Source organism: Canis lupus, chromosome 28, assembly GCF_011100685.1.
Source record: "Canis lupus familiaris isolate Mischka breed German Shepherd chromosome 28, alternate assembly UU_Cfam_GSD_1.0, whole genome shotgun sequence".
In the NCBI taxonomy this organism is placed as follows: Eukaryota; Metazoa; Chordata; class Mammalia; order Carnivora; family Canidae; genus Canis; species Canis lupus.
Window position 1 is genome coordinate 12021308 of NC_049249.1, and position 26062 is coordinate 12047369.

Below are 26062 nucleotides of genomic sequence, written 5' to 3' on the forward strand. Positions count from 1 at the left end.
TCCACTGTACTTCACTATGTGGTCTTTTCTTATTTAGAAGGTCAATTCAGTGGCCAAACTTCCCAAGTGTTTTCTGGGCCAGTACACTACAGATGGTCTGACTGAGGCTATATCCCAGGCCAATTTATTTTTAATATTGTCAATTCAGAGGAAATAACATCCTTACTTACCATTACCCAGTTCCCAAGAAATGTTGTACTTTTTGCTGGCACTGTACTTCAACAGACTCAGGGCACTAGAACTGTTCCAGGAGTTGTTGGGATTCCGACGCAGTGCATTTAGAGCAAATATCAGGTGGAGTCCAGAACAGTCAGCAAAGTTATAAAGTTTGTCTAGAGACCTGGCTGGGAAGAAGCAGAAAAAGGCTTGTAACTTTAAAATCAACATTTCAACAAAAGGAAAGTATTAGCCACTACAAAAAGCCTTTCTACAAGCTTCCTGCTAATTAATTCCTGCTAGGAATTATGCAGAGAGGCTTCAAAAGGATTATATTACCTCTTGGTTCAGTGTGCATTTTGAAGTGATTTTAGACAGCAGCACATAGAATTCTAGACACAGGTTGCAAATTAGCAACCAAGTCTAGTCCATAGTATGTTTTATTTGTTAACGACAACAAAAAAATGTAATTGCTAATTTAAAAATGGGAAGGTAAAAAAAAAATGGGAAGGTATCACAAAGTAGCTAGTTTCTAGCTCCTCTTGAAAAGTCTGAGGATCTGACACTGCTGGGTCTGTATTGCTTTATGAAATGATAAGAATAGTGTTGGGAGGCGAGGCCGAGACAAATGATTGGCTGGTAGGCATTGGAAAATAGCTCACCCTAGCAGCACTTCAAAAAAAAAATTCACCTGATTCTACATTTCTAGTATTTCTGAGAATGGAAACACCATTAATGTAAATACATTTATTGTCATTTTGATCCCTGACACCATCAATTCTACTCATCATGTGTCTCATACCCATCCCATTCCTTCATATCTATTGGCACTATTCTGGTTCTGGCTCTCATTTCTACTTGCATGTATTATCACAACAATATCTGTGCTTGCCTGTCCAGACTCATCTTCTTTCTAACCTCTTTCATCAGTTTCATTCATTTCTCAAAATTTAGTGGATTTTTAGACTGTTTTCTTCTTTAGTTCAAGAACTCTACAATTCAAACAAATTTCCCCCCAACTTCAAGCCTTTCTATTGTCATCTATGAGTTCTTTGTTGTTGTCACCCAGTTCTATTTATTGCAGAATCTCCTGCTCCATTAGTAATTATTCTCATTTGACATGCCCTTTTCCCTCTTTTAAACATATCCAGATCTTGTTCTTTTAGGCAGTGTTTTACAAAATATGCATGATATGACTTAAGTAATAGACTGAAAAAAAATTAGGTTAATAATTATGTACAGAGGTTCACATCAGCCTAGTATTCATTATCCAAGTGTGTAGAGCAGGGTTTCTCAAATGGAGTTCTGTAGAACACGAGGGGGTTCTACAAAAGATGATGCAGAGTGACCAACATGTCCCATTAGCAATTGTTCTTTTAGTCTTGTAAAGCAGAACCACAATCATTTGGTTGAGTCCATTATCAGTTTTTGAAGTGGAGTATAGGGAGGCTGCCATTTTTGTCTTCTTATATATATGAGAAAATATTTTTTTAAGAAGCATGAAGGAAAAGAACAGAAATTGTCTAATTTCAGTTGAAAATAAAATCCATAGGAACTTATCTCACGCTCAGCCCACAGTCTAGTAACTATGCAACAACAAAAGGCATAGGTTTCACATTAAAGAAATAAACAAAAAGGAATACACTTATTTATTTTTAGCTCCAAAATACTAATTAAAATTAAAACTCATTCATAAGCCTATTAAAGTGATCATGAAACCAATACATGTATATATTAATTTTACAATTATCTTTTTCAAGCCTGATCATGCCACTCATTAAGAAAAATGCCTTCTTTCAAAGTTTTATATAAAATTGTGTCTTAGGCTATAATTTTATTTATATTGCTTTGACATGCAGTTTTATTAACTTTACTATTCAACATTGTTCATTTATGTTCATATTGAGAACATTAATTAAATTCATAAGCTTTAAGTAAGTCTAACAAGTTTACCTTTAGAACAATTACATCCCATTTTGGCTTAAACCAGTTATTTAACAAAAACATATTATATTTGCCTATAAGTTTTCAAATTCATGTAAAGGAAAGAAAGATTAATTTCAAGAAAGAAAGTAAACTACTTTCTTTTTCTTTTTCTAAGTACGGTTGTCTAAAAAGTCATTTTTAGTTTTAAATAGGGAGAAAAAAACCTATCCTTGTACCTACCCTATATCACATATCATAATAGCCCTGCATACTCAATAGTATGATAGAAATTTGTAGTAAGACTTTTACCCCTACTTGGGTAAGATATAAAGAAATCAAGTAGGAAATTTTAAAAAGGAAAACTAAAGTATCTTCTATCTATACCACTAACCTTCATTGGAGTTGGTATCCTTTGTGGAGAAGAGGGAACCTACAAAAGAATAGGCTAAGAAGTTGGTTGCACAGATTCTCAAGAAACTATAATTGTTTATTTAAGTGAACATTGGCAAATATTATTGGATTATAATATCTATAATTAAATGATCTCACTGACATACCATGAGATTTAGATATTTTTATCCAGAGGTTCCCTGAAACTTGAGAATTATTTTAAGTGTTCCTCTGGTATAAAAAATTTGAGAAAGTTCTCCTAGAGTTAAAGAATGCATAGGAAATCAAGTCATCTGAACACCAAAATATTCACTGTTGAATTGAGAACTGACTTAAGCATTCTTTCTACTTGGCAAAATCCTCACTAATCAAATCTATTGGAAAGCCAAGTCGCAAGTCTGAGCAAAAGAGGCAGGATTTCATGAAATCAATGAAAACAATATCTGATAGTTGCTCAAACCACATGCAAATCCACTAATAAATAAAGATCTAGAAGAATTAAATCAATTAACTGAATGAGAGAAAACTCACAAGATAACACAATAGGTTGCCCAAAAACAATTTGAGGGGCACCTAGGTAGCTCAGTGATTAGGCATCTGCCTTTGGCTCAGGTCATGATCCCAGAGTCCTGGGACTGGACCCACATCAGTCTCCTTTGGGGAGCCTGCTTCTCCCTCTGCCTGTGTCTCCACCGCTCTTTATGAATAAATAGATAAAATCTTTAAAAAAAAGAAAAGAAGAAAAGAAAAAATAATTTGAATATTAAAAGATAAGAGAGGTCTATTTTGAAGTCTTTAAATATTTATGCTCCTGCCACAAAAGTTAAATTATTTTCTCAGAAAAATACTCAATGTTCAATTAAATAATGTTTTGTTCATTGAAATTGTTCATAGTTGCAATAACAACTTATAATCTATTACACTTATTTTCTTAATTTAGGTGTCATTTATAAATCAAACTTTTGCATCAAAATTGAATATGAATGACTAACACTTTTTAGTTAGACTGATTTCCTTTAAGTGACCTTTTTCTAGAATTATCTTTATAATAATATTTCCTGTAGTTTTCATGTATATTAGAAAAACAAATATATGTCAAACATAAAAGCACATCAAACCTATGATTTCATTGCTTTGATGATTTAAGACAAGGCAAAGGGATTTACCCCCCAAAATATGTCAATATATAAAAAGTATGGAGAAATAAAAATATAGATGGTTTGTTAACATGGGAAAAATTGAGAACTAGAGTGCTAGAAGTTTGAGAAATACCTCCTTAAGGATAAATTTAAGTCCTGCCTCTTTATGAAGTCATTCCTGAGCATATTAATCTCTCTACAGTGATCACAACTTTCTCTAAACACAGGTTTTATATCATTTGTTAGCATCTGAGTGCTCTGTGACATCTATGGGATTATCTTATCTTGGGATTTACCTCTTGATTTAGGCACTTTTCCAGAATGAATGGCTTGTTTTTCCAGTTAACATGCTAAGTTCCTTAATGATTATTATTTACCTCATTCTATCCTTCATCACATCTATCTGAGAATAATTTCCTGCCTTAAAATCATGCTGAAGTATTCTTAAAACCCAAATCTTTTTTGATGCATATAAGTGATCTATTAAAAAATTGAAGGACCCAAAGAAAGATCTGTCTAATAATTATTATTGCTAGCTCACATATGTACTCTATAGTTTATTAGAATATTACATATATTTGAATATAGAGCATTTAGTAGATGCTCAACGAATGAATCTTCCTTGGAATATCTGCTGTCAGGTTGCATCCAAGCAAGCAGATACTTAAATATGACTTTCTACTCTCTCCACCAGAGGGTGCCAGTGCTTCTATGTCTCCTAGACAAGTTCCCTGGCATCTTACATGAACAGAATTCTAAGCAAACTTATCTGACTGGAAGATGAAGATGAGGATCTGGGGCTTGAGATGAAAAAGAGAATAGGCTTGGGAGTCATCTATATAGTACTGGTAGTTGATGCTGCAAAAGTTCTTGAGGCTTCTGAAGGAAACAATGATTGAGGATGAAACCTTAAGAAATATCTATGTATGAAGATCAGGAAAAAGGGCAGAGAAGAAGAACACAAAAATGTTATCTTAAGGAATCCTAAAGAAGATAGTTTCAAGGACGTGCTAGTCAATGACAGTACATGTTAGTGAGAAATTGAGAAGCAAATGGACTGAGAAAAAAATGTTATTACAAATAATCAAACAGTGAGGTTAGAAACTAAATTTAGATTAGGGTATAGACTTAAAGAATGAGTGGTAAAGAGCAAGGAATAGACTCTGGTACATTCAACTTATTTGTTGAAGTTCTGTGGCAGTAACAGGAAGAAAATAAACAAAAAAGTTACTAGAGAAGCACCAAAGATAGGTTTAAGAAAAATCAAGATCCAACACCTAGTTTTGTCAAAAAGCCATTTCTTCAATAAGGCTAATCTAAACTTATACTATAAACACATAAAATCAATGAATTCACATTAATATATGAATGATGGTTATTTTCCGTAGTTTCCTCAAGATTTGGCACTTTTAAAACAAAGTAAATAAAAACAAAGTAGACAAATAATAATAAACCAACAGACAAAAAAAGTAGGACTTTTATTAATCTAAGGAACTGGTAGCTAAAATTGCTAATAGAATTCATTCATTTGATAAATATTGCCCGAGCACCAACTATAGGCCAGGTAATATCATATACTTGAAAATTATAGTGATGAATCAAACAGAAAACAGGCCCTAGCCCCATGGAATTTACACTTAGAGTGGTTGTCCTGGGGTTCAGTAGTGGAGGTAAACCAGGGTAGGGGATTGTAGAACCAATGGAAGAGGTATGCTATTTTTAAAAAGCCTCACTGATAAGGTAACACTTAAGCAAAGACCCTACAGAAGTAAGAGAGTAAATCAAGTAGACTTAAAGGCAAAGGCTCGAGACAGGCATGAGACTGATGAATGTGAAGAACAGCAAAGAAGCTAGTGTGGCTACTCCAGAACGAATGGAAGGGAAAGCAGCAGGAGATGAGGTCAGAGCAGTAGAAAGGCCAGACTGTGTAGGGCCTTAAAGACCACTGTAAGGACTTTGCTTTTTACCCCAAATGACAGGAAAACCCCGGAGGGTTTTGAATATGACCCAATTCACATTTTAAAAGTATCAGTCTGGCTATTGAGCTAAAAAGAGACTAGAGGGGGAGGAGAGGGAAAAAGTGAAAGCACAGAAAGTAGTTAGGAGTTTATGGTAATAATTCAGGCAAGGGATAACAGTGGCTTGGACTAGAGTGGTAGCAGCAGAATGGTTGAAATGGCTGAATTCCTGGGATATTTTAAAGGTAGAGTTGATAATATTTGCTGGAGGATTAGATGTGGAGTATGCAGAAAAAGGAGGTCAAGGAAAACTCCAAAGTATTTGGCTTGAGTAACAGACAGATAATCTCGGCAATGAAGAAGGAAGTGTGGAAGATTAGGAGAAGAAAAGAGAGGAAAAGTTAGTAGCTTCCATTACAGCAAAAGCCAGCTATGTCGTTATTGTTCAACTTTGCCCCCACCCTCTAAAGTTATACTGGACCATTTACCAAAAAGAAGGTACCATGACTGCCTTTTTAGCATCCTTTTCAGTGTCTGATACACAATAAGTCTTAATAAATATCTAACTCATGCAGGTGTTATTTAGACCCATTCAATGCCACTTATAATCTGGCTGTACCATAAACACCCAATCTCAGTAATCATTATTCACTGTAGGAAATTCACTCTAGATTACGTCTATTACTCCATGCTTTTAAATGCACTCACATAATATGCTCATTGCTTTAAGTGTTCAATTTGGAGTGAATAATATCGGGGAGGTATAGGAGACTATCCACTAGAGGCTGGAAGAACAGAGAAATTTCTAACAGAAGCCAGAAAGAAATGTGAGAGTGAAAGCAAAGTGAGGTGAACTCTACCAATTCTGTCTCTTGTAATTCAGAGAGAAACCATCAGTTAATGGGGAACCATTTGAATTAGTGAGTACAACCAATAAAAAGGGGAGCATTTTAATTGTAGCTATTAAGAGAGAACAGTTTGAAAATTGCCTGGGAGGAAAACACAGCCATTTCACAAAGAGTGAAGATATCCTTTTAAGCTAAGAGCTAATTTTAATACGAAGAGAAATATCTCCAGTTTTGTCAGGGCAATGAAATCTTAACAAGGTTATAAAGAAATCAGCTTAAAAGTCTATAATTTGACTGAAGCTATTGAAGGAGAATGAGATTTGGGAAATGTCTGTGAATAAAAATTACAACACTCTCCAAGACTGTAGGACAGAGACTAATTATTGTATTAATCAATTTAACTACATTTAAAGGGAAAACTAAATGCCAGTGAGTATAATGGGTCTTCTGGATCCTATCAGAAGTCCATATAAATCATGACAGGGAAAGTATAAAAGAGACATTGACATTATTAAAGAGGCTAGGATTGTTTTTAAGAAATGTGCCCTTAAGTAAATGATTTTAGAATATGAAAATAAAATTTCTAGAAGATAGTTGGAAATACCTAACAAAATTTAAGTGTTCATTCCCTTAGATCAAGCAAGTCCACCACTAGACATTTTTCCTATATATACATATACTTTCATAATTTCCCCAAGATATACAAAGATTATCATTGCACCTCTCTTTTTAATAGCCAGTAGCTGAAAATAATCCAAATGCCTACGTAATGGGGACTGTTGAATAAATTATAAAGAATCTATGTTACAGAAAGAGATTCCATATAAGGAAAAGAAGGCATGAATAAACCATGTGGAGTTAGATTGGAATTGGTGCTATCAATATAATTTATGGTTTTTAATATATGTACATATGGATAGAAACAGAAATAGAAATGTATATACAGGTGAGATATCTAGATCTATTTATATCTATATCTATGTTTATAATTTCCTCTCCACTGAGCAAACCTGAAAGCAATGACATTACAGAATCAATGAGCACTCTTAGGACCCAGATCTTTGTTTCTAAATACCAGTCTCTCATAAAAGGAACCAGAGATCCTTAAACAAATGGTTGATGCCAGAGCTAAGTAAGACAAGATATAAGTTTAGAATATTTTGTGGTACCAGAAATTAAGAGAGTGATAAAAAAAAAAGTGAAGGCATGTCACAAGGACATAGGAGCTAACCTGAATAAGCTCCCTGATGGCTAAAGCTAAAAGAATTTGAACAACAAAATGAATAATGATGACATTTGATTATAACCCTCAGAATAAAAATAAAGACCCCAGAGTCATCTTGTATAAATAATGACTAAACAAATAAAAGAGAGAGGAAGAACAGCTCTTCTTCACAGAATACCAATTAATAAATGTAAAAGAATGGACATAGAAAACCGCCATTAGGCAAAACCTCATAGTAATTGCTACAGTCAAGGACCATTGATGGATGCTAAAATTAGTATGTTAGAGTACGATGACAAAAAAAAGATTTGGATTGTCTCAAAGTATCTCCCTCAAGATAAAAAGATAGAAATAGTAACTCTATACAGGGTAACCTGACAGACACTATCTTAATTAACCTTGTGATCAAAATTAACCTTAGTAGGGACGCCTGGGTAGCTCAGTGGTTGATGTCTGCCTTTGGCTCAGGGCGTGATCCCGGTACAGGGATGGAGTCCCGCATTTTGCTCCCTTTTAAGAGCCTGCTTCTCCCTCTGTCTATGTCTAGGTTTCTCTCTGTGTCTCTCAGGAATAAATAAATTAAATCTTTAAAAAAATTAACCTTAGTAGATATATTGACAAAAGGAACCCTGATATGAAGCCCTGACACAGGTAGAACATCACTTTAGCAGTAGTTAGATCTTAAAAAATGTAAAAGCTGAGTTCAATCATTAGGAAACATCAGACAAAATCAATTTAAGGGACATTCTACAAAATATATGGCCTGGACTCTTCAAAAGTGAAAGAAAACAAAAGACTAAAGAATGATCACAGATTGAAAGAGAAATGACAACTAAATGCAATGTAGTGTCCTAGACAGAATTCTAGAACAGAAAAAGGGCAATGGTGGGAAAATTGGCCAAATCTGAAAAAGGCCTATAGGTTAGTTAACAGTATTATATCAATATTAAATTTCCTTATTTCTATAATTGTACTAGTTATATCAAATGTTAATATTAGGGGAAGTTGGATAAAGAATGTAGGAGATCTGTATGAACTACACATGAATTGTGATTTCACAAAATTTGATGAATGCTTTTATAAGACTAAAAATAATTTAATATGAAACATGAAAGAAAAACAAAAGGAGATCTGTATAGATTTATATGGAAAAAAATCAAGATTTATTACCATTTTTAAAAAATGAAAAAGAAAAAAGAAGTGACCAGAATGGTATAATATGATCTCTTCTAAGTGATATATTCATGTACACATATACACAGAACTATATACAATCATATATGTATATACAAAATGGGTATTTAAACAACCATTTTTTTGCAAGGAAATAAAACTGTTAAAACTCATAATTTGGGGCAGCCCAGGTGGCTCAGTGGTTTAGCGCCGCCTTCAGCCCAGGGCATGATCTTGGAGACCCAGGATCCAGTCCCACTTTGGGCTGCATGGGGAGGGAGCCTGCATCCCATCAAGCCTGCATCTCCCTCTGCCTGTGTTTCTGCCTCTCTCTCTCTCTCTCTCTCTCTGTTCTCATGAATAAATAAATAAAATATTAAAAAACCCTCATAATTTGGGAGGACAGGAAGTGAAGGTAAGAAAAGCAAGTGACAGTTTTATTTTTCAGTTTCTACAAGTCTGAATTTATTTATTTATTTATTTACTTATTTATTTATTTATGTATTATTTATTATTTATTGGAGTTCAATTTGCCAACATATAGCATGACACCCAGTGCTCATCCCATCACGTGTCCCCCTCAGTGCCCGTCACCGTCACCCCCACCCCCCCTGCCCACCTCCCTTTCCACCCCCCCTTGTTCGTTTCCCAGAGGAAAAAAAATGAGTGGGAAATATCAGAAAGGGAGACAGAACAAGTCTGAATTTCTACCAAAAAAAGGATTATAGGCAAGAAATTATGGTCCTTTTCTCAGTTTCTTTTCTATATCTCTCTATATTAAAATAAAGGAATAAAAAATGAAAATAATCTATAATATTTATCATATAATTTAAGGGTTTGCTTTTGTGAAAAAAAATAATTAAGTCTTCAGTGCTATTGCTTAAATATTCTAAATAAACTATGTTCTTTTGTATATAATGCCCAGTATTCTATGATTCTGATTCACATGAATTCTGAAATGAAAAGATTTCCCACTCACTACAGCAAACAATACAACCTAGTATTTTTGTTGTAGTGAAACAAAGAACATGTAGATTATTCTTATATATTATGAAAGTTTAGCAAAGAATCACATCACTTTTTCTGTGGAAGACCACATAGTAAATATTTTATGTTTTGTGGGCCACATATCATCTCTGTCACATATTCTTCTTTTTTTCTAAATAGCTATTTAAAAATATAAAAACCATTCTTAGCTTATACTGGGTTCCCAACCTGAGGGATATGGACAACTTACTGCAGAATTCCAGACATTATTCTACCTCTAGGCTGAATAAATAACATATGTCAAACACTTATGTAATGATATTTCTTGAATAGCTATAGATACTTCTAGGATTAACATAAAAATTATTTTATTTATTTTTTAATAAATTTATTTTTTATTGGTGTTAAATTTGTCAACATACAGAATAACACCCAGTGCTCATCCCGTCAAGTGCCCAACTCAGTGCCCGCCATCCAGTCACCCCCACCCCCCACCCACCTCCCCTTCCACCACCCTTAGTTCGTTTCCCAGAATTAGGAGTCTTTCATGTTCTGTCTCCCTTTCTGATATTTCCCACTCATTTTTTCTCCTTTCCCCTTTATTCCCTTTCACTATATTTTATATTCCCCAAATGAATGAGACTATATAATGTTTGTCCTCCGATTGACTTATTTCACTCAGCATAATACCCTCCAGTTCCATCCACGTACGAAGCAAATGGTGGGTATTTGTCGTTTATAATGGCTGAGTAATATTCCATTGTATACATATCCCACATCTTCTTTATCCATTCACCTTTCAATGGACACCGAGGCTCCTTCCACAGTTTGGCTATTATGGACATTGCTGCTATAAACATCGGGGTGTAGGTGTCCCGGCGTTTCATTGCATCTATATCTTTGGGGTAAATCCCCAGCAGTGCAATTGCTGGGTCGTAGGGCAGGTCTATTTTTAACTCTTTGAGGAACCTCCACACAGCTTTCCAGAGTGGCTGCACCAGTTCACATTCCCACCAACAGTGCAAGAGGGTTCCCTTTTCTCCACATCCTCTCCAACATTTGTGGTTTCCTGCCTTGTTAATTTTCCCCGTTCTCACTGGTGTGAGGTGGTATCTCATTGTGGTTTTGATTTGTATTTCCCTGATGGCAAGTGATGAGGAGCATTTTCTCATGTGCTTGTTGGCCATGTCTATGTCTTCCTCTGTGAGACTTCTGTTCATGTCTTTTGCCCATTTCATGATTGGATTGTTTGTTTCTTAGGTGTTGAGTTTAATAAGTTCTTTATAGATCTTGGAAACTAGCCCTTTATCTGATAGGTCATTTGCAAATATCTTCTCCCATTCTGTAGGTTGTCTTTTAGTTTTGTTGACTGTATCCTTTGCTGTGCAAAAGCTTCTTATCTTGATGAAGTCCCAATAGTTCATTTTTGCTTTTGTTTCTTTTGCCTTCGTGTACGTATCTTGCAAGAAGTTACTGTGGTCGAGTTCAAAAAGGGTGTTGCCTGTGTTCTCCTCTAGGATTTTGATGGAATCTTGTCTCACATTTAGATCTTTCATCCTGTTTTGAGTTTATCTTTGTGTATGGTGCAAGAGAATGGTCTAGTTTCATTCTTCTGCATGTGGATGTCCAATTTTCCCAGCACCATTTATTGAATTGACTGTCTTTTTTCCAGTGGATAGTCTTTCCTCCTTTGCCGAATATTAGTTCACCATAAAGTTGAGGGTCCACTTCTGGATTCTCTATTCTGTTCCATTGATCTATGTGTCTGTTTTTGTGCCAGTACCACACTGTCTTGATGACCACAGCTTTGTAGTACAACCTGAAATCTGGCATTATGATGCCCCCAGCTATGGTTTTCTTTTTTAAAATTCCCCTGGCTATTCGGGGTCTTTTCTGATTCCACACAAATCTTAAAATAATTTGTTCCAACTCTCTGAAGAAAGTCCATGGTATTTTGATAGGGGTTGCATTAAAATTATTTTAAAAGGCATTACTGGATTCACATAAACTTCCCATTCTCATTGATTTTCTTAATCAGTGAATAGCAAAAGTGTAACTGGTCTTATGTGGACAGTTCATTAGATGTCTTCATATTAAAAAGGACTCCTCACACGAGGACTCAGAAAATGTAACTTCCACACACTTCCTTAGAGGAATTACTTAAGGGTGCAATTCAGTCAAACAAGAAAAGAAGGCATGAGATTCAGAGGCAGTAGATAAATTCAGAGTGTAATAATGAAAAGCCCAAGAATGAGACTTACACAGAAGACTTAGAAGGGGATGAGTTTACATTGAATGAGAGGAATAGAAAAAATGTGTAGATGTGACAAAGACACATTTTGTAAGGGAAAAGGGGCAATTTAAAAACTGGGAACAAAAAAGCTGAATAAGAAACTTATGTCCAAATATGAAATAATCTAAAATGTGATATGATCTTAAAGGAGTTAAAGGAGTACAAAGGAAAGAAAGATTGTTTGACCTTGATTATAGGGAAGTTCTTTGAGTGGCTCAGGAGTTGTGACATTAGAATATCAAAGTAGAAAATGTCAATCTAGTATAGAACTTGTCCCAGCAATAAAAGAATTTTATGCAATAATTCCGTAGATCGTCTTTATTGCTTTTCAATATTTGAATACTTTTGATAGCATAACTAACTAAATAAAAGGATGTATGAGCATATTATTTGATCACAGAGAGATTAAATATTGGAAGATATTGGAAGATTAAAAAATAGTAGAAAATCCCACAATACCATAAGGTAATTCTTTGAAAAACTAGTAAAATAGTAAAAAAAGGTAAAATCTTTAGCAAGTTTGATGAGAGAAAAGGAAGAGAAAGAAAAAAATGAAGAAAAGGCATATAACAATAATTTTAGCAAAGAAAAAGGAATAGTGTTAAAGTATTTTTACATGATAATAATACATATAAAAAGCATTATGTCACTAAAATTGAGATGGAAAATCTTACACATCAGCAATAACCAATTAGAAAAATACAAGACATAAAAAAATACCATTCATGATAACATATTATGGATATATTATAATATATATAGAGAGATCTGTAAAATAACAAGGCACATGCCCAAGAAAAATGTATATTACCCTTATGGAGAAAATTACAAAACCTTATTGTCATGAAAAGGTTTGAGTAATAGAAAATTATGCCTTACTTGGGGATAAGAAGTGTTGATATTTCTTAAAATGCCAATTCTCCCTATATTAACACATGAGTATAATGTAAATCCAATAAAAGCTCCATCAGAGATTATCATGGAATTTGACAAAGTGATCTTAAAATTAATATTGAAGAGTAAAAAGCAAAGCACCTCAGAGGAGGAGATCCCTCCTGATGTTAGCTAATGATTGCTACCCATTTTATTCTATGCTGACATTTGCCAATTCTGGAGTAGGATGATGAATGAAAGTTCTAACATATGTGTAATTGAGTCCTAGATGAGTGGAGAAAGAGAATGGGGTAAATAATATTTGAAGAAATAATAGCCAATAATTTTCCAAAATATAAATAATAAATCAATTCAGAGATTTAAGAAGCTCAGTAAACTCTGAGTAGGAAAAATACAAAGGAAATCTAGAAAAATCATGGCCACGTTGTGAAAACTCAAAGCCAAGAGAATACCTTAAAAGCAATCACAGTGAAGGCATATTAGTTTTACCATATCAACAATAAAACTGACAGCTCACTTTTCAATAGAAACTGCAAGTTAATGGAAAATGAAACTTCTCAGAGTGCAAACTTTCAGCATAGAATCATTTACCCAAAAGAAAATATCCTCCAAAAATGAAAACAGGACTTCTAAGACTCCATCGGTGTCAACCAAGATGAAATAAGCCAATTACAGCATATCACTCACACTGATAATAACTAAAATCTCTGGACAGAAGAAGACAACCACCTAAGTACTCTGAAAAGTAAACATTAGCAAGCAGACTGTAAACTGAACTCAAAATATGGGCAATGGTCTGTAATGAGGGCAAGTTTCACGATCTTATTTTCTTTCTTTAACTACTACCTTTGGCTGAGGGAAGGCCCAAATGGCAGAACTGTGCTATGGGTGTTGAAAACAAAAATTCTCAGATTCAAAATATTACCGCTAGCCATGAAACCAGGAAAAGAGGCTCCGGCATGTTAGTGTGTAGAGAAATACCTTCTTTCAGCCTTTTCCTTCTTTCTCTTTTCTCTCTCATCCCTACCAGTAGATCTGGCCAGTTGGGAATTTTATGGCTGTAACATTGATGACACAGGCACCTACAGCTCTGAGAAAAGATTCATATTTCTGGGCAAAGATTTTTTTAAATGGGCTCCCACTGCCCAAATAATGAGGGATTCCTTGGTACGTCTTTCACCTTCTTCTCTCTCATCACTTTGCCTCTCAGGTGACCCTAGTCTCACAGAATTGCATGAATATATGGGGGAATAAAACCTGAAAATTAATTATAGAAATATCTGGAAAATGCCTCTAAATATTTGGAAATTATACCTCACAGTAAATAATTTTTCGGTAAAACAAGAAGTCAAGGAGAAATTAATAAATATATTGAGCAGAGTAAAAATGAAAATAGAATATATCAAAATTTGTGGGACACAAACAAAATACTGCTTAGAGAGAAATTGTTAGTTTTAATTCTTTCACATAAAAGAAAGATTTTATATCATTATTCTAAGCTACAAAAAGAAAATCGAAACCCAAAGCTAAGAGTAAGAGAAAGATAATAAAGAATAACATATAGAATAATACCCAGTGCTCATCCTATCAAGTGCCCCCCTCAGTGCCCATCACCCAGTCACCCCCAACCCCCGCCCACCTCCCCTTCCACCACCCCTAGTTCGTTTCCCAGAGTTAGGAGTCTCTCATGTTCTGTCTCCCTTTCTGATATTTCCCACTCATTTTTCTCCTTTCCCCTTTATTCTCTTTCACTATTTTTTATATTCCCCAAATGAATGAGACCATAAAATGTTTGTCCTTCTCCGATTGACTTATTTCACTCAGCATAATACCCTCCAGCTCCATCTGAGGGGGGCACTTGATGGGATGAGCACTGGGTGTTATTCTATATGTTGGCAAATTGAACACCAATAAAAAATAAATTTATAAAAATTAAAAAGATTCAGAATAAACACCTAGAATAAAGGACCCAGATTATTTTTAAAAAAGAGTAAAAATGAGTAAAATTGAATAAAATCAAACCAAAAGTTAGTTCTTTGAAAAAAATCAATAAAATTGACAAAACTCACAAACAGACCAAGAAACTATGGGGAAAGACACAAATTACCAATATTAAAAGAGAGGAGTTAATATAAACCATATAAACATTAAAAGGAGAATAAAATATTATGAACAACTTTGTGTCCATAAATTTAAGAATTTACATAAAGTAGAACTATGCTTTGAAAGACAGAAATTACCAAAATTCTATCAGATAAAGTAGATTATAGGAATAGGCATACATCTAAAGAAATTGAATTCATAGTTCAAGACTTTCCAAAAAATAAAACAGGCCCAAAAAATTCTCACCAGTGAAGCCAATTCTGTATCAATGAACACTAAGGAAAAAATAATACCATCTCAACACTATATCTACGGGAAAATAGAAGAGAACAGTTCTCAACTCATTTTAGTAGACGAGCATTACCCTGATGCCAAAATGAAACAGCAATTACAAGAAATTAAAAAAAAAAACATGCTAATGTCCCTTAAGAAATATCCTTAAACTTCCCAAGAAAATATTAACAAATTTAATCCCGAAATATAAATATATAAAAGAATAACATGATCAAGTAAGTTTATCCCAGTAATGGAAACCTGATTCAACATTCAAAATTCAATCAATGTAATTCACCAAATCAACAAACTAAAGAAGAAAAATTGCATTCATTTCAATAGATACAGATAAAGCTTTTAATGAATTCAACCTCCATTTATGATAAAAACTCTTAGAAAACTATGAAGAGAAGAATCTTCCTTTACTTGATAAAGGGTATCTACAAAAAATTTCCAAGTCTTGGAAGGGGCTGAAGCTTTTTACTATTCAACTTTTCACTGTGGAATATGATATTAACTATAGGCTTTTTCCTAGTCAGAGTAATTAGGCAAGAAAAAAAGCATCTAAATTAGAAAGTAAAATTGTCTGTGTTTGCAGATGGCATGATCTTAAATGTAGAAATCCTAAATTCTCCACACACAAAAAGTTACAACTAATAAAAAATTTAGTAAAGTCTCAGAATGCAAAATCAACACACAAAACTCAATTATATATCTGTACATTTACAACTTACTCAAAACAGAAATTAAGAAAACAATTCCATTTACATTAGCATCAAAAACAATAAGATACTTAGGAATAAATTTAACCAGGTAAAAGACTTGTGCACTGAAAACTGCAAAACAAGGATGATATAAATGTTAAAAGATACAAATAAATAGGACATTCTGTGTTCTTGGGCCAGAAGAATTAATATTGTTAAAATGTTCATACTCCCCCAAATGATCTATAGATTCAATGCAATCTCTATCCAAATTCCAGTGGAATTTTTTTACAGAAATATAAAAACAATCCTAAAGTACATTTGAAAGCACAAAAGACTTCAAATAGTCAAAGCAGTTTTGGGAAAGAATAAAGGTAGAAGTATCACACTTTCTTTTTTTTAATTTTTTTTTTATGATAATCACAGAGAGAGAGAAAGAGAGAGAGAGAGAGAGAGGCAGAGACACAGGCAGAGGGAGAAGCAGGCTCCATGCACCGGGAGCCCGACGTGGGATTCGATCCCGGGTCTCCAGGATCGCGCCCTGGGCCAAGGGCAGGCGCTAAACCGCTGCACCACCCAGGGATCCCAGTATCACACTTTCTGATTTCAAAACACATTACAAAGCTATAGTAAAACACTATGTACTGGTATAAAAGCAGACAGACCAGTAGAACAGAATAGACAACCCAGAAACAGGGCCATAAACATACAGTCAACTGATCTTCAACTAGGGTGCCAAGAGTGGTGCCTGGTGACTCAGTCAGTTGTGTCTGCCTTCTGCTAAGGTCATGATCTAGGGTCCTGGGATAGAGACCTCTCCCTCTGTCCACTTATGCTCTCTCTCTAAATAAATAAAATCTTTTTTTTAAAAAAAGGTGCCAAGAATATACAATGGGGAAAAGATCATCTATTCAATAAATTGTGTTGGGAAAATTGGATATCCATATACAAAAGAATGAAACTGGACTTTATCTCACACTTTATACAAAACTCAAATAAAATGAATTAAATATTTAAATGACAAACCTGAAACCATAAAACTCTTAGAAAAAAGCATAGGAAAAATGTTTCTAGATATTGGACTGGGCAATGATTTCCTGGAAATGTCAAAAGCAAAACTAGACAAATGAGATTATCTCAAACTAAAAAGGTTCCACATAGCAAAGGAAACAATTAACAAAATGAAAAGACAACCTGCAATGGAAAAAATATTTTCAGATCATATATCTTATAAGAAGTTAATATCCAAAATATATAAGGCAGTCTTACAACTCAATAGGAAAAAAACCCCACAAGTAAGTCAATTTAAAAATGGGCAAAGGACGACCTGAATACACATTTCTCCAAAGAAAACAAACAAATGGCCAACCGGTATATGAAAAGGTGTGCAACATCACTAGTCATCAGGGAAATGCAAATCAAAACCACAATGAGCTATCACCTCACACCTGTTAGGATAACTATTATTCAAAAAACAAAGGAGTAATGTTGGTGAGGATGTGGAGAAAAGGGAACCCTTGTGACTGTTGGTAGGAATGTAAATTGGTGTAGCCACGACAGAAAACAATATGGAGGTTCCTTTAAAATTAAAAATAGAATTATCATTTGATTTAATAATCTCACTTTTGAATATATAGCCAAAGGAATTGAAATCTTTGTCTTAAAGAGATATTTGTACTCCCACCTTTATTGCAGCATTTTGCATAATAGCCTAGATCTGTAAACAAACCTAAAAATCCATCAACAGCTAAATGGACAAAGCATATGTGGTATATAAATATAATGGAATATTATTCAGCCTTTAAAAAGAAGAAAATTCTGCCATTGTAAGGCTGAATAATATTCCACTGTATGTATACAACACATTTTCTTTTTTTATCGTTCAGGAAGCATTTTATCATTGCTCCAAGTTTAGGAATTTTCACTGACAGAAAATCAGCACTTTCAGAAAATCTCCCACAAAGCCCTGATCAGCTTCTGAATCTGGGTTTTCATAATATCAGTATATTTTTCTCCAATATGGACAATCATTGCCACTATGCTTGACAGCTCTTCAGGACTGTTTTTATTTCAGAAAGAGTGGCTTCATCTAAAGGAGATAGAGGGGGCACCTGGGTGGCTCAGTGGTTGAGTGTCTGCCTTCGGCTCAGGTCATGATCCCGGGGTCCTGGGATCAAGTCCTGTATCAGGCTTCCTGCAGGGAGCCTGCTTCTCCCTCTGCCTATGTCTCTGCCTTTGTGTGTCTCTCATGAATAAATAAATAAAATCTCAAAAAAAAAATAAAGATGATACAGTGGAAACTGTGCAAGGGACTTCTCCATGGTGCATGATCATCATGGTTGAAAGGCAGAAATGACTCCAGGGATATTGTTCAAGCAACAATTTTCAGCAAGAAAACTGATCAGGCTGGACATGAGGGGAGAGAACCTCTATTTTGCTGTCATGTCATTTAGTCTTTTCTCTTTCACTGTTTGCTTACACAGGGATTCATAATGGAAGCAGCCATTTTGGGTTCCTTCAATATTTGTGCTACTCTCAGCAATTCCTTTTCTACTTGTTCCAGTTTATTCTGTTTAGATGCAGCAGAAAGAGCTGTGGCATAGCAACTTTCAATACCATATACCTGAAGAAGTGGTCTCATGTGCTTGGCAAACACCCTGACCACAGATGCACTAAGGAAACACACCTGCTGGGAGAGCCCAGAAACTACTGGAGTGGCCATCTTCCCTGGGTAGCTGTAGATCCATATACATTTTCTTTAGCCCATTAACCATTGATGGATATTTAGGTTGCTAGAATAGATGAATCTGGAGGACATTATGCTAAATGAAATAGACCAGGAACAGAAAGACAAATACTACATTATTTCATTTGCAATCTAAAATAGTTGAACAGAAACAGAGAGGTGTAATGATGTTGCCAGAGGCTTTAAGGGGAGATAAGTAGGGAAGTGTTGGTCAAAGAGTACAAAGTTTCAGTTATGCAAAATAAATAAATTCTGGAGATCTACTGTATGACATAGAGCCACATATTATCAACACTGTATCCTTAAAATTTTGCTAAGAGGGGGGATCTTAGGTTAAGTGCTCTTACCACTGAAAGACAAATAAACAACCCCCAAAAGAAAACAAGGGGGTGGAGAAAACTTTTTGAGATAATTAATAAATGAGATCATGACATTGATAGTGATGATGGTTTCATGGGTATCTAATCTCTAAATACATCTAGTTGTATACACTAAGTATCTACAGCTTTTTGTCATTCCTACCTCAACATGAGTGGCTTAATAAAATCCTCTGCAAATGTTATACTTATTGGTGAAAGACTGAATGCTATGTTGTTTGCAGTAATAATAAGAAACAACTTAAATGTCCATCAATGAGAACTGAGAAGTAATTTAAAGATAATGAACTAGAGCTATATGTATTAGAAGAGATCTCAAAAACTAAGCAGAATAAAAATAGTTGCAGAATGATATATGTTGTCAAAATATACAAATAATATCATATATTCATTATAGAAGTACATTGTATGTATATATACAGCATATTGTATATATACATCTGTGTGTATTATGTATATAGTATAAGTAAAATAGAAGTGAGGACGAATGTAAGTAAAAAATTCACTGCTTGGTGGTTACCTATGTGTTGAGATGGAGGGCAGTGGGGTTGGAAAGGAACACTCAAGTGGTTTTAACTATATCTGAGATGTTGTCTTAAAAAAAAAGATCTGAAGTAAATATATCTATATGTAAAGACTTATTAGCCTTAATAAAGTTAATTATTGGTGAGTAGATGGTATTTATTTCATTATTCTCTATACACCTTTTATTTAGTTTGTTTTTTCCTAATAAAATTACTAAAAATGGGCACCTGGGTGGCTTAGTGGCTGAGTGTCTCCCTTTGGCTCAGGTCATGATCCCAGGGTTTTGGGATTGAGTCCCACATCGGGATCCCTGCAGGGAGCCTGCTTCTTCCTCTGCCTATGTCTCTGCCTTTCTGTGTGTGTCTCTCATGAATAAATAACTAAAATCTTTTTTAAAATGCTAAAAATAAAAAAGTTTTAATATGGTTATTTTAATGAAAAAGGTAACTTTTGGAGAGGGGCTAAGATAGGTAGTGGCAGAAAGGAGAAGGAGACTATTGATTTTCATCATAACCAATTCTGCAGTATTTGATTTGTAACCTTGTTGATTAACAACTACAATTAAAAGATTTTTATTTGCTTTAATGAAAATGGTCTTTTATGAAACTGGAAAAGTTTGAGGACCACTTCACAGATTCTAAACATTTTGATGCCTCGATCTTACTTGTCTTTGTGTTCTTGAGTCTAGCTGCAGTGCCCAACACACAGAGTATAGTAAGTACATATTGATTGATTGTTGTATTTCATTTCCTAAAGATTATAGTCCACCCTGGTCTCTGTGTTCTAATCACTGGTCACAAATTTACTCCTTAGATATATCATTTAACTCTATGGTATTTCAGATTCCTTATTTTTCAGGTGTCAATAATAATACCTGTTTTGCAAGGTTATTTTAAATGTCAAGCAAGAAAATGGATATCAATTTTCTTGAATAGTATAAAGCATATTTGAATTGAAGAAATGTAGGAGATCACTGAAAGGCTGGGAGGAATTCTCAAGGGCTCATAGTTAACATCCATAGTCCAAACTCTTCTAGAACATGTTAGTTACTAAAAATAAATAAATAAATAAATAAATAAAAATAAATAAAAAAATCTTACTTCTGTATATGTGTCTTGAAGCCTCTAACTATGATTTGTTGTCTGGTGGGATAGAGGTAGCAGTTGTGATATGTGGGTTAGCGACATTATGAAAATTGGCTTCTTTAGTCATGAAAAATATTTTCTTAGGAAGAAATTTCTTAAGATGCCATGATGACACATTAGCCAGTTTTTTTGGCAAAGGTCCCATTAAGCCAGTGATAAATCTTACTATATGGCAGTAAGAAGTACACTTCTTACTTGACTTAAAACCATTTTGGCTCTAGGGCAGACCCAGCTCTCCCATGAGGGAGAGGTGGGGATGCTAAATAATTCAGAGAAGAGAAATGATTATACAAAGATATGGGGCATCTCTCCAAAGACTATGATTCTAATGGGGAACTATAAAGAGCTGGTCCAGGGAAGGAGGGAGAGGGTTAAGGAAAAAGGTCACCAAGTACTTGTTGGCACTGATTTAGTCATTTGGGTATTGAATGTAATCAATGATGAGACATGGTCCTTGCTTTCAAGGAATTTATAGGCTGTGATATAGTGACTTGGATACAACCAGCAGATTATCAACATGGAATAGAATAATGAGGCAAAAACACATGCACTAGTCATGTTGGTCACATACAAAAGCCACACTTTTAGATTGTATTATTTTTCTTTTGGATGTGAAGATGGAATGTTGTTGCTAAGCTTGAAGAGTCTTTGTCCAGAAACAGCATGGACAGACAAGTCCCTTTGCCAAAGCCACTAAAATAGTGACAGTGCACACTTGGTTGTTTCTATCTCAAGTGCCCAGAAGAAGCCCAAGTGGCCTCTCTACAGGATATTCTCAGTTTATAGTTTATTGTGTTCCAAAGACTCATTTAGCAGTTGGCTGTGGGAAATTTGGCACATATTTTCACATAGAAACAAAACCACAAATGGGGGTCATTTTTTAGACTGGCCCAAGAAAGTTTGTACAAATCCACTATAAATAAAAAATTGTAATACTAATAGCATGGTAGAGTCTGACTCCTATGTGTACTATCTGTATGTGTGTGTTTGTGTATTTCAAATTTGAATTGGAGATGCCAAGGTCCCCTTTCTTTTGATACAGCCCCTCACACTTTCATCTACTAGTACTGAACATGAAGATTTGCTGATCTTAAGCAATGACTGAGCGTGTATGTGTGTGCCATGAAATATACCACTCAGAAATCCTGCTACAGGGAGTGTAACTGATGATCTGCTCTAGCTGCTGCCCATCTGCATCCACAACTGTGTTCATGATGAACTTATATCTCCCTCGAGCTGTTTTTGCCAGTCAGTGACTAAAAATGGTGGGCAAAGTTACTAAGGCATGCCCATTCCAGCAAGTTGCAAGACTTCTACAAATTTGGCTTGAGGACTTCCCATCAGCCTGACAGAACCTTTTCTGGAACTGTGCTGTAGTCTGATTCCTTCTACTCTATTTTTCCTTTTTTTTCTCCACAGATGTTCAACTGGTCTGAAGGCTTTCTTCCCCTTTGACAGTTCCCCTACCCCTAATCTCTGGCATAGACTAATCCTATCTTTGTGTCTGCTTCTTGACATAAACTACTGCAAATAATAATGAGAATGGTCTAAGTAAGATAGGAATTTGGGACTGGCTTACTCACCATCTTGTGGGAAAAAAAATACCATCTTGAGTGTGGAACATGGGTGCTAAAGATTTCTCTGGTAGTAACATGACACAAGAGTCAGGTATATAGAGATTCAGCTGCAAAAGAAATGGGTTAGGGGAAGATGTCTACAAGGACAGCAGAGTTGCAGATTACTGCTATATTGCATTCAGGCTCTGAAGAAAAATAATGAGAAATTGAGAGCCATTAACAAATAACTAATGGCTAAGTGTGAGAGCCAGAGGACTTCACTGGTTGTTTATAGAGGCACCCTTATATTCTGTGGTAGAAGAGCAGACAGCTAAGTAGAAAACTGAAGATCTAAGAGTTACACAGCTTCAGAGACATTTGAATGCTTAATAAAGACATGTCTGTTATCATAATATCAGGGCTCTGTGTGGAAAAAACCAGTACCTTGAAGTATGGGTTAGGGACATCTGGATTGATGTCCCAGATGTTGGAGCTGAAGATGCCCTAGAGCTTACAAGGTGGCCCACTCTTCCCAAGTAAGAGGTTGCACTCATCCTGTGTTGCAAGACACTGCAGAAGCCTCTCTCTGCAAGACAGCAATTTTCCTCCTCAGAAGCTGCCCCATCTCCTCTTCTAGCTGCCAGGCTCATTACTAGAACTAAAGCCCAGCATTACCAGTTAAGGAAAGGAAGAGACTATATAGTCAACTGTCTGGGAGAATTAGCTAGTATGTATCAACAGAAGCCAGGGATATACTCCTGAAGATGTTGAATCAAGAGGGCCAGGACAAGATTGGATAATCAAGGATTCATTGACTTGGGGATGTTTTCTTAGGACATGGGATTTAACAGCTGACAAGGATCCCAGGGGATGGGGCAAACTCACTGCTAAGATGATATTTAGTGCAGAAATGCCTGAGTTGCCCTGGCAGATGGTAGAGAGAGGAACAAGAGACTGAGAGAAGTGGACATGGTAGAATGGATATACTAATAAGGCCAGAAGACCCACCAGAGGAGTAGGCCCCATGGGAGAAGCCAAATGACACCATTCCACAAAGATCATAAGAAATGTGCTGGTGAGAGGGGCACAGCATCACTAATAAGGTTCAGTGGTGGCTCTTAGCCACAGGTCAGGTTTGGGCTTGTCAATAACCATAAGGATAGGATGATGGGGGCCAAAGAAATAGAGCCCAAGTGGTGGTATTTAACTATAAGAAGCCAAAAGGTTACAATTATGATAATGGCCAGCAAGGTGAGAGGGGCAGCCAAGAGGGCCAAACCAGCAGGGAATTGTGAAGGTAGTTAATAAAGCATGACATCCCTAGAGGCAAAAAGATGGGCAGCCAACAAGAGTGTTATTTAATATCTACAACCACAGAAATGGATGGGCAGGAAGTTGAGGATGTTTGCCCTAATAAAAAGGTCCTAATCTCTTACTAGTTCTTGATCCTGAGTCAATTTTTTGGTCCAGAACCCACTGACTAAAGACATGGCCAGATATTTAGGGGGAATACTGTAGCATCATATAATGATTCTCCTTCCCCCATAAAAGTACTAGAGCCATTTAGTCAGATAATTTACACTGAAAAAAAGAAAGAACTCAGACATTTTGGGGAATATTTAGTATAGGGGCTGAGTGGACAGTGATACCTGGAGACTAAAAGTGTCAATAGGGCCCCTATTACTGATTGATTGATTTGATTTACTCCAAGAACGAGTATGGAAAATAAGGAAAAAGGTTCCATTTCTTGGACATGGCTACAGAAGGTAGTCTTCCATGTATAAATTCTAGAGGCAAAAACATCATTAACAAAAAGTGTTGAGTATGAGAATTACTGCTGGGAGGTTGGAATACTGAGTAGAAATTTATTAGATACCAGAGATTTCTAGGGAAAATGAAAACTGCAAGGACAGTCCTTCCATTAGGCCTCAGTAAGCTAATGAGAACAGCAAAGAATTATGACTGATTAAGGAAAATCTATTTCCTCTTCTTGTAAAGGCCATTAGCTTCTACTTTGCTGCTCCTTATTTAAAAGCTTACTTTTGGTGGCCTGTTCCTGAGATCCTAGCCAAAGGTATATGAACCTTCACCCAGAGTCAAGGCTATTCTGCATGTAAGAAGTATTATAATAAATCAATAGACACAGCAAGAATCTATTCCTTTACAGCTTAACTATTTTTCTAGCATAATATTATTTCCTTATATTTTCTTGGATTTTTTAAAAAATGAGACTCTAGGCTTTTAGTATTCTGCAACTCAGAACCTGTGGGTTCATTTAGATACCAGAACTACTGATGCATCCACCAGAACTCCATTAATAAGGAATAAGAGACCCACTTCTTAGATTAGCTCTCTTTCTCTGAACCAGTCCATAGGAGTAGAAAAGACTTACTCTGGCACAATATTCACAGACAATTATACTAATTACTCTGGTCCTGACACTTTTAGGATATACAGTAACAACCTCCCTTGTAATTTGTAATCCCCTGCTCTAAATTCCAATTTGTTTATGGAAATTTCAGACCAAATAATCCTCATAAGACTTAACACCTCCTCTGGAAAAAGATATGGCAATATGTATCAAAAGCTTTAAAAATGCATATACCCTTTGACTAAAAAACTCCACTTCTAAATATTTTCTCTGTGGAATTTACAGAACTGAATTCCAAGTACATAAGAATGTTCATTACAATAAAAAAAAAAAAAGAATGTTCATCACAGCTTTGTTTAATGGTAGGGAAAGAGAGAGTAAAAGACTTGCTAAATTTCTAAGAATAGGGGAAATGGAATATAAATCCATAGGATGGATTCAATAAATGCTCTACAGAGAAACATTTTTGACATAGGAAAATATTAATATTACTAAGTGAAAAATAGATTACAAAACAATAAATATAATCCCTTTGTTTAAAAAAATTGCTAAATAAATATTTATGTGCTTTTAAAGCTTTCTGCCTTGGCTATTGTTCTGAGCTTTCTGTCTTATTTCAGCCTTAATGGAGATCTTTCAAATTAAAACTAACAGGAAATTTTAATCATCTTTTGATGATATACATATGTACATATATATATATGAATTTTTTTTGCATTTGTATATCCACCCAGCCATCCATATACGTACCTATTCTGGTCCTTAATGTCTCCTCTGCCATCACTATATGTATTTGTGTACACACAAAAATAATGAAGATAGAGAAGATATTAACAACCAGAATAGGAAATAATATAATTAAATGTTAGTGCCCTGATCAACTTTCACAGTTCTCCTTGGAGAGGCTAATGTAATATTTAAGAGAAGAATTCCTATCTGCTCCACATATTTCTATCTGTTCCTCAATGCTATGTGATGCAAGAAAGCAGAAGCTAGAGAGCCACAGTTACTAAGCCAACATCACCAACAACCACCCAAACAAAATGCAGCATTATGCTTAAATGATGGCATCAGGTCTCTCTCTTGCTTCTTGGCACTTGACTATATTATTAATGTGTGTTAGTGTGTGGGAGAAACCTCCTAAGTCAGCTGCACAATCAGATCAAAACTCTCAAGAGGTTCCCACTCATTCCAACCTCCACTCACCAGTTAATTGCATCCTTCTTTCTTTTAGTCATCATTACTCTGGCTGGTGAGGTGTGGGCCTGGTCAG

General features: G+C 35.2%; 1 protein-coding gene and 1 pseudogene across 2 annotated transcripts in view; both read right to left on the reverse strand.

Moving 5' to 3' along the window:
* The window catches only part of HPSE2 (heparanase 2 (inactive)), a 632592-nt gene that overhangs the window by 251095 nt on the left and 355435 nt on the right, over nt 1–26062 (reverse strand). For both annotated transcript variants that reach the window (XR_005380481.1, XM_038578487.1), the window contains exon 4: nt 171–344. Coding sequence is in view for 1 of the 2 variants with exons in the window: in XM_038578487.1 (XP_038434415.1) it covers nt 171–344 (174 nt within the window). In the remaining variant the exon portion in view is untranslated. The remainder of the gene's footprint in view (nt 1–170; nt 345–26062) is intronic.
* On the reverse strand, nt 18014–18791 carry LOC102153129 (annotated as a pseudogene).